This window comes from Astatotilapia calliptera, chromosome 11, assembly GCF_964374335.1.
Source record: "Astatotilapia calliptera chromosome 11, fAstCal68.1, whole genome shotgun sequence".
Taxonomy (NCBI): Eukaryota; Metazoa; Chordata; class Actinopteri; order Cichliformes; family Cichlidae; genus Astatotilapia; species Astatotilapia calliptera.
This window is the reverse complement of record NC_137432.1, coordinates 378795-392596: the sequence shown is the minus strand read 5'-3', so window position 1 is coordinate 392596 and position 13802 is coordinate 378795. Positions and strand designations below refer to the sequence as shown.

At 41.5% G+C, this 13802-nt stretch overlaps 1 protein-coding gene across 3 annotated transcripts in view; it reads left to right on the top strand.

The window, feature by feature from the left end:
- The window catches only part of LOC113032636 (NACHT, LRR and PYD domains-containing protein 3-like), a 53398-nt gene that overhangs the window by 11681 nt on the left and 27915 nt on the right, over window positions 1–13802 (top strand). For all 3 annotated transcript variants that reach the window (XM_080308213.1, XM_080308214.1, XM_080308212.1), the window contains 5 exons: window positions 1471–1644; window positions 1857–2024; window positions 2165–2338; window positions 10660–10833; window positions 12756–12929. In XM_080308213.1, the coding sequence (XP_080164339.1) occupies window positions 1471–1644; window positions 1857–2024; window positions 2165–2338; window positions 10660–10833; window positions 12756–12929 (864 nt within the window). The remainder of the gene's footprint in view (window positions 1–1470; window positions 1645–1856; window positions 2025–2164; window positions 2339–10659; window positions 10834–12755; window positions 12930–13802) is intronic.

The window sequence follows — 13802 nt, the reverse complement described above, 5'->3', positions numbered from 1 at the left end:
TTTTGACATCCAAGTGACTTCTTCAGTCTTGGCTGACTGCAGGTTTCGCCAACCTTATAAATAGTACCTTTCCATAGTGACTTAAACTAGCACACTTAATGGCTGTGAAGTCAGTTGCATGATTGTTAATATGCAAGTTGTCATGAGCATTGATCTATGGCAATTGGTTCCATTTATATAGAGATGGAGAACTGCTGCAATCACAGCATTGTAAGATGGTGACAGATGTACTGTTAGGCCCTTCCTCGATTCAGATTTGGTCTTTCCCTTTTCATGCAAATGGCCTCCTTGACTCCGTGCTCAAACCAGTGTGTCACGGTTAACCGAGTGAGCCGTGTGGAGGAATAAATGAAGACCCAAATGCAGGCACTTGCTGATATGCCAGGGAGGTTTATTGCAAAACAAAACACAATGCGAAGATGGCAAAATGGAACCAAAAGTAACCTGAACTGGGAGAAACTAAACAACTAAAAAGCAAACCTGAACACGAAGGATGGAGAGCGAAGGTACATGAAGGATGACGTCAGGGAGAACACACGGTAGATTTACAGACAGACCAGCAATCAGCACACGAGTTCACACAACCTAAGTACACACTGAGGAACACAGGGAAATTACACACAGGTGGGGGTAACAGCTGGATCTTATGAGACAGGGGAAACGCTAACATCAGCGACCAACAGAGGGAGCAAAAAACAAAAGTCAGAATGCCAGTTCACGAAACCATAATAATAATAATGATAATAATAATAATAATAATAATAATAATAATAATAATAATAATAATAATAATAATAATAATATACAAAACCAAAATCACTGAGTTCATGGACTCAGGACCATGATACAGTGTTCCTCCGTGTCCTTGATGTGTACATCCTCATCATTGAGTGTCCACTGGCTTGTAGGTGTAAATAGACTGAAGCTTTTCTGAGTCCTGGCAGTGTTCATGCCTTTTTTTTCCCCCCACTTAAGCAATACTTGTAAGTCTGGTAGACTCACAACCTTTTGGAGTTTTAAATCAATCCAGCCATAAAGCAAATTATGTAAAGCTATGATGTTGTTTACTCCACCTTAGTTCCAAGCAATACAGACCACATGTACAGTGAGTATTTTGTATTTTTGCATTTCTTAAAGCACAGAGGGAAAAAAAATAAATGTTTAGCTTGAACAAGTATGTAAATCAAGGTTTCTTATTACTACTGATGCTTCCTTCTTTGCGCTTAATTGGAAGTTAAACAGATTCATGTCAGTCTGTAACAATAAGAATAACTTTCTACAATCTAGACTGAATCTACACTTGCTGGACTCCCTGTCCATCCTGAACACACAGTGTTTTTTGTTTTAGATGTTTAGCTTATTGATTAACCATGAATTTTATTGCTCACTGGCATTTTTCTTTGACTGATTATAATATGTGAACTGATATAATTTTTATAACAAATATTGCTTATTATTCGTTGTTTTCAGGCTGACTCACTGTAACCTCTCAGAGAGAGTCTATAAAGCTCTGTCGTCAGTTCTTGGCTCCCAGTGTTCTAGCATGATAGAGCTGGACCTGAGCTACAACAGCCTGGAGAATTCAGAACTGGAGTTTCTATCTTCTGGACTGAAGAATCCACAATGTAAACTGAACACACTGAGGTCAGTTCAAATGATATTTTATTTTTCATCAGTTGACAAAACTAACCAATTAAATATTTTAGCCAAAACAAGTGAATTTAATTCATGTATTGTTATATATTACTAAGGAATTATGGGTTCCTGAAAAAATTGTATTGGATGTTATCAAACTTAATGACTCCTGATCACACTTTTACACAAGCATTGGTTTTAATGTTTGTCTTATTTTTCAGACTGAGTCAATGTAACCTCTCAGTGAAAAGTTTTGAAGCTCTGTCCTCAGTTCTCTGCTCCTCTCGTCTGAGAGAGCTGGACCTGAGCTGCAACAACATTTGGGATTCAGAAGTGAAACTTCTGTCTTCTGGACTGGAAAGTCCACAATGTACACTGAACATGCTGAGGTCAGATCAAATGATATTTTATTTTACATCAGTTGACAAATAACAACCAAAAAATCTGATGTCATTCATGTGTTGTTACATCTTAGTAAGGCATTTGAACACCAGTATTTCTTTATTGTTTGCTTTTATTTTTTCCCCAGGCTGAGTCATTGTAACCTCTCAGAGAGAAGCTGTGAAGCTCTGTCCTCAGCTCTCAGCTCTCAGTCCTCTAGTCTGAAAGAACTTGACCTTAATAACAATAGCCTGCAGGATTCAGGAGTGAAGTGTCTGTCTGTTTCACTGCAGAGTCCTCACTGTACACTGGAAACTCTCAGGTCAGGATTAAAACTTTTCCACTGATATATATTTTAATCTTAATTATATTATTGTGTAAACAGAAAAGCTTTATACAAAATATACACTGCCAGTCAAAGGTTTGGACACAAATTCTCGTTTAATGGTTTTTCTTTACTTTCATTACTATTTACATTGTAGATTATTCTCAATGAACACATAGGGAATCACATAGTTTTTTTAAAAAAAAGTGTGAAATAACTCAAAATATGTTTTATAGCTTGAATTACTTTAATTACTGCTTTGCACACTCTTGGCTTCATGAGGTAGTCACAATTCTTCTCCACTCATCTTAAATACACGAACATCACAGTGATGTGTGCTGAGCCCCTGCTATATTCCTTGTTCACACACGACTGTGTCGCTAAACATAGGTCCAACACCATAATCAAGTTTGTGGATGACACAACCATCATAGGCCTCATCATGAACAATGATGAGACTGCACTATTGAGAGTAGGTGATGGCACTGTACAAGTGGTGTCTGGATAATAACCTGTCTCTCAATGTCAGCAAAACAAGGGAAATGATAGTGGACTACCGGAAATCACCAGTCGGGGAACACTGGCCCATCCACATCAACGTTGTCAAGGTCGAAAGGGTAAGCAACTTCAGATTCCTTGGAGTCAACATCACTGAGGATCTCTCCTGGAACCTTCACACAGACACTGTAATCTGAAAAGCTCGCCAGCAACTGTAACACCTGTAGAAGTTTGAGATCATGTTGGCATTCATGCCAAACTTCCTCAGCCTCCTCAGGAAGTACAGGTGTGCAATTGAGAGCTTGCTGACGAGCTGCATCGCAGTTTGGTATGGGAGTTGCTCTGCCAGCAGCCAGAAATCACTACAGAACGTGGTGAAGGCAGCAGAGAACATCACTGGCATGAGGCTTCCTGCCATTCAGGGCATTTATCTTCAGCGGTGCCTCTGTAAAGCACACAGCATCATCAAGGACCACAGCCACCCAGCACGCCAGCTGTTTTCCATGTTACCATCTGGCAGATGTTACAGGCGCCTGTCTGCTTGGACTACAAGACTTAAAAACTGTTTTTACCATCGAGCCATTCGACACCTCAACACCTGAAAACACACCTCACTTCACAGGATGCAAACAGATACTGTCTTACAGTTGCTCAAGTACACTCTACAATCTGCACTGTTCACTTCACTTTTATCAATATTCACAAAAACTCATACTCTGTGCAATACTATACTGACTGCCACTTTTAATCTTGTACTGCACATGAACTTGAACTGCTGCTCACTCCTGCCACTTTATTCTCATGTGCAATTACGTTGACACCCCCCCTCAAGATTTCGATGGATAGGTATTGCTCTCCTTCTTGGTCATATTGCCCTTTACACAGCCTGGAGGTGTGTTTGGGGTCATTGTCCTGTTGAAAAATAAATGATGGTCCAACTAAACGCAAACTGGATGGGATAGGATATCACTGCAGGATCCATAAAGGCCTGATTAGCACAGTCTCCTCTGAAGAGTGGATGTAGAGAAATGTCTGCTACTGGAACTCTGTGTGGCATTTATCTGGGCTTTAATCTGAGATGCCCTTAACTTTTGCTTCCTGAGGCTGATAACACAGAAGAATTTATCCTCCGCAACAGAGGTGACTCTTAGTTGTGATATAGAGCGCTGTGGCAGGCTGGATCAGGAGTGAACTCACGGAGGCAGCTTTAATGCTCTATCAAAATTTAAATAATACAAAACCGGGAATAAGAAAACAAATCTAAAAAAACTGGGAAGTTAAGAACGTAGGAAAGTAGAAACCAGAAGCCTGGGAAAAACGCACAGCAATGTGCAAAGATGTGACTAGGGGCCCATAGGGCTTAAATGCACAGAGGATAATGAGGGAATGGGATACAGGAGCGAAACACAGCTGGAACCAATGGCAAATACTGAGACCCAGGCTGTATCCCAATTCAGGGTCTGCAGCCTTAAAGGCCGCATTTTAAGGCCGATTACGTCACAGCGACGCGACGAAGGCTGTCCCAATTCAAAGGCTGCTCGAAATGCGGCCCTCAAATGCGTCCTTCATTTCCCTGAATTTTAAGGACGTGGTGGTGTAGACTTCGTGGCCCAACATATCCCAGAATGCATAGCGCAGAGGTGGGTGTGGATAATTTTGCCGAAAAAAAAACGGCGGATGAGGGGTGCCCGAAGAGTAAACTTTAAGTAAGTACTGAATATCATGTCACTTATTTATGTGCAAATGTTTAATAACGAAGAACATCAAAACATGACTGTTGGCCACATGTCGGCAAAGTTATGTGACATAAGTGACGTTTGTACTAACTTGGTTTTACAGCCTTTACTTTAAAATATACGCTGTTCAATAGCTGACCTTAATCTTACAGAGAATGATCAAAGCTCATGTAGAAACAAACAAACAAATGAACAAAAGATTTTCTCCTTCATTTCTGTCAAACAAAGCTGTATGAAACGTTTCCAGCTGTTAGTATCATGGTTGCTAGGCAACCTGGGCAGCGCAACGGAGGCTAGACCGTCCCATATCACAAGCCTCGCACTTCCGGCCTTAGCGGTCTTTAAGTACGCGGCCCTTGAGGATCGTTGAGGCTGCGTACTTTAAGGCTGCAGACCCTGAATTGGGATACAGCCATTGATACAAAACTGAAAACACTGAACACAGGACTTGGAACTGTCAAAATAAAACATGAAACATGCAACATTTACAAAGACGCGGACTTGACACTGTCACGGCTGACGAGGCAAGCCATGTGGAGGTGAAGAAAGGACCCAAATGCACCCAGAGGTTGTGATTTGAACGAGCTGTCAAAACCAGATGACTATTGCACACACTAGAGAGCAGGCTGGATGGATGCACTGGACCCTCCAGTGGGGACCAAAGATGGCTGAAATGATCCAGATGGCAGATGGCTGAATGGGCCCCTCGGACCCTCCAGAACCCCAAGCGGACACAAGGAAATGCTGGCTGGGCTCTCTAGAAGCCCCAGTGGATGAGGCAGATGCCGGTGTGGGAGCCACGGAGTGCTGGTTTGGCTAACCTGAGCCTCCAGCAGATGCAGGGCCAGAAGGTATGGGGACCCCTGGCTGTATGGGTAGCTGAACTGATGGCCGAACTGACGGTTGAGTAAATAGCTGAGCTACTGATTGAACTGCAGGCTGTGCTAATGGTTGAGCTGCACACTAGGGAGAAGGTTGAACTGCATACTGAGGAGAAAGCAGAGCTAATGGTTGAACTGCAACCTGAGCAGGTAACTGAACTGCAGACAACAGAGCAGGAGACTGAGCTAAGGGCGACTGAGCAGGAGACTGAATTAGAGACTGAGCAGACAGCAACACAGGAGACTGAACTAGAGACTGAACTGATGAAAAAACAGATAGCAGAGCTACATGGGTTTTGTCTACAAACCCATGTACTGGAAATCTCGTTTGGCTCTTTGTGGAAGAACTTCTAATCCCTGATCCTATGAGGTTCTGGAGCTGGTGTGGATGAGTCACCCAGCTTGACTCCCTTGGCGTACTTAGCCCTGCAGTTTAAATCTTATCAGTCACACTTGTGTCCCCTGGTTTCTTTCAGCAGCTCCTCTTTCTGGCTTCTCTGTATAAATTTACATGTTCCATACATAAAATGAAGCAAGATCACATACAGGCCAAAGTGTCATGCCATTGCTGGTCTGGATGGGATACACTGCCTGAAATGGAGGCAAACTCTAACCCACAGGTGAATCGTCCACAGTTACACTTTGCCCAGTGTCATAAAAGGCAAGGCAAGGCAAGGCAAATTTATTTGTATAGCACAATTCAACAACAAGGTGATTCAAAGTGCTTTACAGAGACATTAGAAACAAAAGCAAACAAAAAGCATGATTTAAAATTGATTAAAACAAGCAAACAAACAAACTAACTAAACACACACATTTCACACCTGTTCGCGCGATCTGAACCCTTATCGTAAGGGGAGCTACCAGTCCTTCTGTGGACGAGCTACTTTCTATTATAAATTCCCTGAATTTAAAATACTCTCTAGACCCAGTCTAGACCCAGCTGGGGAGCTACCCAGAGCTCTAAACCCACTTAACAAACAAACAAACAAACAAACAAACAAACAAACAAACAAACAAACAAACAAACAAACAAACAAACAAACAAACAAACAAAACAGTATATAAAATCAAAACAGATAAAATCAGAACAGTAGATAAAATCAGTAGTTAAAGTTTTGAAATTTAAGCTTAACAAACAAACAAAACAGTATATAAAATCAAAACAGATAAAATCAGAAATAGATAAGATCAGTAGTTAGTGTTAGTATAAAAGGGGAACCCGGTCCACCCACTAGTCCCACACAGTGCAGACTGCCTTCTAACATGTCTTGATTCAGGATAATCAAATCTGATGATCCTTGAGAGCTTTCATGTGAAAGCTCTTCAGAGACATTGTAGCTCTAAAAATTTCTCTCCATGTCTCAGCATCCCTCGGACTTTCAGTCAACTCCCCTCTTGACCTGTATACACCAAGGATGAGGATCCCAATGTAGGCCTACAAATGTGTGATGTCTTCATGATGTTTTTTCTGCTGGTCACTGAAAATAAGTTTCACCTCAGGACTGGTTATATCCAGAATAATTTTCTGATTGACTTGATATCTTGAAAATGACTTGCTGCAAACATGTATGTCCTGGTAAAATTCGTCTTATGTTAGCAGCTGAGCAGGGACTCTGTCACTGAGGGATTCCAAGTGACGGCCACCTTTAGATTTACTTTCAGAAACAGAATGAAATTATTTCTAAATTATCCTCCTATTGTGAGACATCTTCCTCTTCCATGTCACTGTATGCCTGACTCTCTTCAAATATGAGTTCTAGAGTCCTCTGACAGCTCAACCTTTTGGTCACACTGATTGTGGAAGATTCTGTAATGTGACATGGAAGTGTTTATCTCTTTTGCCCTCTGGACTTGTGTTTTGTGTTTTTGTTTGTTTGTTTGTTTGTTTGTTTGTTTGTTTGTTTGTTTGTTTTTCTGTTAAAAATTTCAAATGGGTCAATATGAATATTGTACAAGGGATAAATGATCGCTCGATTCAACAGGTCTGTCAGTAATCAAGCCTGGGTGTGGCTAGTGAAATTGAATTCAGCATTCCAAAATGCAAATAAAAAAATATTGATCAATCATTCAGTTCATAATTTAGCATGAAAGGGAATTATTGTTTCACTGAGGTACTACATAGCCTGTGTGTGGTAGGCAGGAATATTTTTTTTCAATTCAGAAATGAAATCTTCATTTAAAAACTGCATTTCCTACTCAAGTTTTAATTTTCCAATATTAAAATTAATTTGATAGAACAGAGGCAACATTTTGTATTTTGGTCTAGACAACCCAAAATGTGATGTCAAATCAAATCAAATCACTTTTATTGTCACATCACATGTGCAGGTACACTGGTACAGTACATGTGAGTGAAATTCTTGTGTGCGAGCTTCACAAGCAACAGAGGTGTGCAAAAAATACAATAACGTAAAACAAGCAAAATATAAGAATGGCTAAATCTGAGACTAATAAATATATGTACAATATATAATAGTATATGCATTACTGGATGTGTATACTAGATATGTTTTTCTACATGTGTGTGTGTGTGTGTGTGTTTGTGTATACATATTTTACAAATTACATAGAGTAAACAATAAAATAAAATATACAGAGGTTGGTAGTTGGACATGTGCAAAACAAGTGGCATTAATGTACAGTGTGGAGCGCATAATGTTCAAGTTCCAGTAGTGAAGCTGAGGTGTCTATGACGTGTTCAGCAGTCTGATGGCCTGATGGAAAAAGCTGTCTCTCAGTCTGCTGGTTCGGGACCGGATGCTGCAGAACCTCCTTCCTGATGGAAGTAGTCTGAACAGTTTATGGCTGGGGTGACTGGAGTCCTTGATGATCCTCCCCGCTTTCCTCAGGCACCGCTTCCTTTAGATGTCCTGGAGGGAGGGAAGCTCACCTCCAATTATCCATTCAGAGCACCGCACTACTCTCTGGAGAGCTTTGCGGTTGTAGGCGGTGCTGTTGCCGTACAAGGTGGTGATGCATCCAGTGAGGATGCTCTCAATGCTCTGCGGGGGCTCATGCCGAATCTTTTCAGTCTCCTGAGAAAGAAGAGACACTGCTGTGCCTTCTTCACTGTTTTGTTTATGTGTCCTGACCACATAAGATCCTCAGCCAGATGTACACCAAGGAAGCGGAAGCTGCTCACTCTCTCTACAGCAGCGCCGTTGATGGTGATGGGGGTGTGTGCTTCTCTGCACCTCCAGAAGTCCACTATCAGCTCCTTTGTCTTTGCGACGTTGAGGGTGAGATGGTTGTCTTGACACCAGTGGGTCAGGGCGCTGACCTCCTCCCTGTAAGCCTCTCATCACCGTTGGTGATAAGACCCACCACTGTAGTGTCGTCCGCAAACTTCACAATGATGTTGGAGTTGTTAGTGGCCGTGCAGTCATGGGTGTAGAGTGAGTACAGGAGAGGGCTCAGTACACACCCCTGTGGAGCACCAGTGTTCAGTGTGATGGGGGATGAGGTGATGCTGCCCAGTCTGACCACTTGGCTTCTGTCAGACAGGAAGTTAAGGATCCAGCTGCAGAGGGAGCTGCTCAGTCCTAGATCCTGCAGTTTCCTGTCCAGCTTCGAGGGAACGATGGTATTGAATGCTGAGCTGTAATCTACAAACAGCATTCTCACATACGTGTCTCTCTTCTCCAGGTGTGACAGGGCAGTGTGTAGTGTCAGGGCTATGGCATCATCGGTGGACCTGTTGTGGCGGTATGCGAAATGTAGAGGGTCCAGTGAGTCGGGTAGTGAAGAGCAGATGAAGTCCCTGACCAGCTTCTCAAAGCATTTGCTTACGATGGGGGTCAGGGCTACAGGTCGCCAGTCATTCAATGAGGAGATGGTGGAGGATTTGGGTACAGGGACGATGGTGGCCATTTTGAAGCAGGCTGGGACTACAGACAGAGAGAGGGAAAGGTTGGCTGTATCCCAATTCAGGGTCTGCAGCCTTAAAGTACGCAGTCTCAACGATCCTCAAGGGCCGCGTACTTAAAGACCGCTAAGGCCGGAAGTGCGAGGCTTGTGAAATGGGACGGTCTAGCCTCCGTTGCGCTGCCCAGGTTGCCTAGCAACCATGATACTAACAGCTGGAAATGTTTCATACAGCTTTGTTTGACAGAAATGAAGGAGAAAATCTTTTGTTCATTTGTTTGTTTGTTTCTACATGAGCTTTGATCATTCTCTGTAAGATTAAGCTCAGCTATTGAATGGCGTATATTTTAAAGTAAAGGCTTTAAAACCAAGTTAGTACAAACGTCACTAATGTCACATAACTTTGCCGACATGTGGCCAACAGTCATGTTTTGATGTTCTTCGTTATTAAACATTTGCACATAAATAAGTGACATAATATTCAGTACTTACTTAAAGTTTACTCTTCGGGCGCCCCTCATCCGCCGTTTTTTTCGGCAAAATTATCCACACCCACCGCCGCGCTATGCATTCTGGGATATGTTGGGCCACGAAGTCTACACCGCCACGTCCTTAAAATTCAGGGAAATGAAGGACGCATTTGAGGGCCGCATTTCGAGCAGCCTTTGAATTGGGACAGCCTTCGTTGCGTCGCTGTGACGTAATTGGCCTTAAAATGCGGCCTTTAAGGCTGCAGACCCTGAATTGGGATACAGCCGTTGAAGATGTGTGTAAACACTCCAGCCAGCTGAGCCGCGCATGACTTAAGGACTCGGCCGGGAATCCCGTCCGGACCAGTAGATTTGCGCGCGTTCACCTTCCTGAAGCACTTCCGCACATCCTCCTCAGACACAGTGTGCGCACTGACGTCATCCGCGGTGCGCGATGTCCACATGTGTAAATGCCAGGTCCTAGGAGGTTAACGATGCATGATGTTCTCCTACTGTAATGTCCTTTCTTACTACTGCTCTGATCTTCTTAACCAAATTCTCTTTGTCAATGCACTGCTCAGGTGAAGATTTGAATTTTCTTCTTGTTTGTTAATACTAATTAGCTATTTTTCAATAAATGTCTTTTCAATAAAAACACGAGGCACAATCAATATAAAGTCAACAGAGTGCATTCTAGCCACATTTAGAGTAAAGAAATGGAAAGACAATGACAATGAGAACAGTGTTTTGCCAAACCAATCACGTGGCTGCAATAGCATGAGTGCACACTGAGAACAGTTTTCTTTAAGTTGAACATTTAAAGTTTTTGGTATTGAACAGAAACTCCGTTTTATTTTATTTTTCAGACTGAGTGGCTGTTTCCTCTCAGAGAGAAGCTGTGAAGCTCTGTCCTCAGTTCTCAGTTCCCAGTCCTCTAGTCTGAGAGAGCTGGACCTGAGTAACAACGACCTAAAAGATTCAGGAGTGAAGCTTCTGTCTACTGCACTGCAGAGTCCACACTGGAAACTTAACACTCTGAGGTCAGATCAAAGGATTTTTTTTTTCATCAAATGATGTAACTAACCAATTAAAACTTATTAAATGTGAGTTTTTTCCATTTATTTTTGTGTCATAGGTTTTTTTTTTTTTTCATTATTTCTAAATCACAGTAGATTGCCACATTTATAATGTGTTTAAAATAAGGAATTAGCTATTCTAGCAACTCGTCATTGCCCCATCAATACACATTAAATTCAGGTTTGTGTGTGTGTTCTTTGTTTTTAGACTAAGTGGCTGTTTCCTCTCAGAGAGAAGCTGTAAAGCTCTGTTCTTTTCATAACAGTACAATTAATCTTGTGATCAAATGCGGTCTATTTTTTGTCCTCTAATATGCACATTAAAGACAAAATATAATTCTGCTTTCTTTCCCGTGATCAGTATTGAAAAAATTGAAATCATCATTTCATCTTACTAAGAGCAACTATATTTATCCCATATTAGGTCCTTATCATTGGCTCCCTGTTGAAACAAGAATTAAAATCCAAATTCTTCCGCTATACAAAGTCCTGCTTATTCAGGTTCAATGATATGTTAAAGACCTCATGAGACCGTATTCTCCAAGCAGAGCACTTTACTCTGGTGCCTTTGGTCACCAGTATACCCTCACCCAGATCAGCAATGATATAGAAAAAGAGATCAAAACTGGAAGCAAAAGAAATCAGAACTAGAAGCAACAACACTAGAAGCAACAACACTGGGGAGAATTTCTCCCCAGTCTCATATTTTCAAACTGTTGCAATGCCGCCTGTTTAATCTGTAAATCTCTGAGACCTTCTGTACTGAAATGTAATTAAAATGGTAAAAAAACTGATGCAATAGTTTTGCTTCCAACCCAGCTGTGATAGTTCCATGTGGTAGGTTAAAAATAATCATTATGTGCACAACCAGCTGAAGCAACACTAAAACGGATGATGTGACATCATTTTCAGTGCTCACTGCCATGCAACGAGGTAAGCAGTGAGCATTAAACAGCCTTACTTGTGATTCGTTAGAGTATTTAAAAATAGACTTAGATTAGAATAGAATAGAATAGAATAGAATTCAACTTTATTGTCATTGCACATGCACAGGTATAGGGCAACGAAATGCAGTTTGCATCCATCCAGAAGTGCTTTAGTGATATAGATATATTACAATATATATTAGCAATAATATAGATATGTAAGGTTAGGGTTTCATTTTTGATAAAGCATATAGGTAGGGGTGGATCAGGTGACCCTGAATCCATCCTGAGTCGCGCTTCCACACGTCTGGACTACTGGGGGAGTTCCCATGAAGTACTGAACATTTCTTCTCCACTCTTCTGCAACTTGAGCACATTAACATTTATCTCTGCTCTCTTGTAGATTGTATTTTGCTGTTTATGTTTTTTTTTCTCTTCAATTTTCCCTCATCCTGGTTCTGTTGGCAGTATCTTCACATTAAAATGGATATCTTCCTTCCATCTGTAGTCAAATACCGTGTAATAAACCACGGCAGACCAGATGACATTTCTATGCTTTTTTAGCATCTTTATTGTACACTTTCGACACGGTTGCTGGTATACATTCAAATGACTGCAGCTGTCCTGCTGCCAGCTGTAACAAAAACCATCAACAGCTAGCAGAGCACAGATTTTAAGCCGGAAAGACATGCTTGTAGGTGCCATGCAGTTGAGTCAATCTCACCTGCAGCAGCATTTCAGCCCACGCTCCACCAAACCTGCAGCTCTTCCCACCTCCGCCTCTTTTGCTATGTAGCTGCAATTTTGGCCACCACTCGGGGCAGGCTCCGCCTTTGGCTGGCCTGGACCTGGTTCAATTGAATGGATAGAGTGAGTGAGGGTCATTGTATCTGAAAAAAGAAGAACAAAGGCAAAATTTGACTGAAGCATTTTCAGGTCAATTGTTTTGTGTGTCTGCAGTCTGTCAGGCTGTCTGATCACAGAGGAGGGCTGTACTTCTCTGGCCTCAGCTCTGAGCTCCAACCCCTCCCATCTGAGAGAGCTGGACCTGAGCTACAATCATCCAGGGCCCTCAGGAATGAAGCTGCTGTCGGCTCAACTGAAGGATCCATGCTGGAGACTGGACACTCTCAGGTATGGAGAGAATGTCGGATAGAGGAAGAAGAGCTGGAAACATTTGCAGAAACATTAATGATAACTGACTTTTGCTTACCATTTATTCACCATTTGGACAGATCTCTGTTAGAGATGGCACGATACCACTTTTTTATGTCCGATACCGATATCATAAATTTGGATATTTGCCGATACCGATATGAATCCGATATAGTGTGTTTTTTAATCAATAAAACAGTTTTTTTAATATCTTGCTGCTTTTTGTATAAGTTCATACTCAAGTAAAAAAACAAAACAAAACACTAAATCTACTCTGTTATACCTGTATGTAAAAAATACACTGCACCCAAAATATTTCATAGTTCAGCAATACTGATCAATCTAATAAACTCAAACCTACTCCATCCTTCCTATTCTGGTATTTTAAAGAGTAAGCAACCTAACTAATAGGGCTCTAAAACTCCCAGCAAAGGAAAAAAAAAATAGGGAACCACCCCCCACCCTCCTCCCCATGATGCTTAATCGATGTAATCAACTTTAATTTGATGCAGTGTGAAAAAAAATGCACAGAAATAAATTATTTTCCAAGAATAATTAAATAGGTTCAACATCTTTCTTCAACAGAACTGCAGACTGCACAGATGGTATCTTCCCAAAGGAAAAAGTACTATAGCTTACTAGGGTATATTAGACTTAACAGTTACTATATACAGTAATGGACTTCTATACATTTTACATCAGATTAAAACTTTGGGTGTGAGATTCAGATAATTATTTATTAAAAGCTAGACATTTTAAATGAGAATAAGAAAGAAAAGTATGTCTTTGTGCCCCCCTTTCCCTGTTAATGCCCTATCGGCCCCCCTGGCTAAACTTTGTTAGACCCCGCCC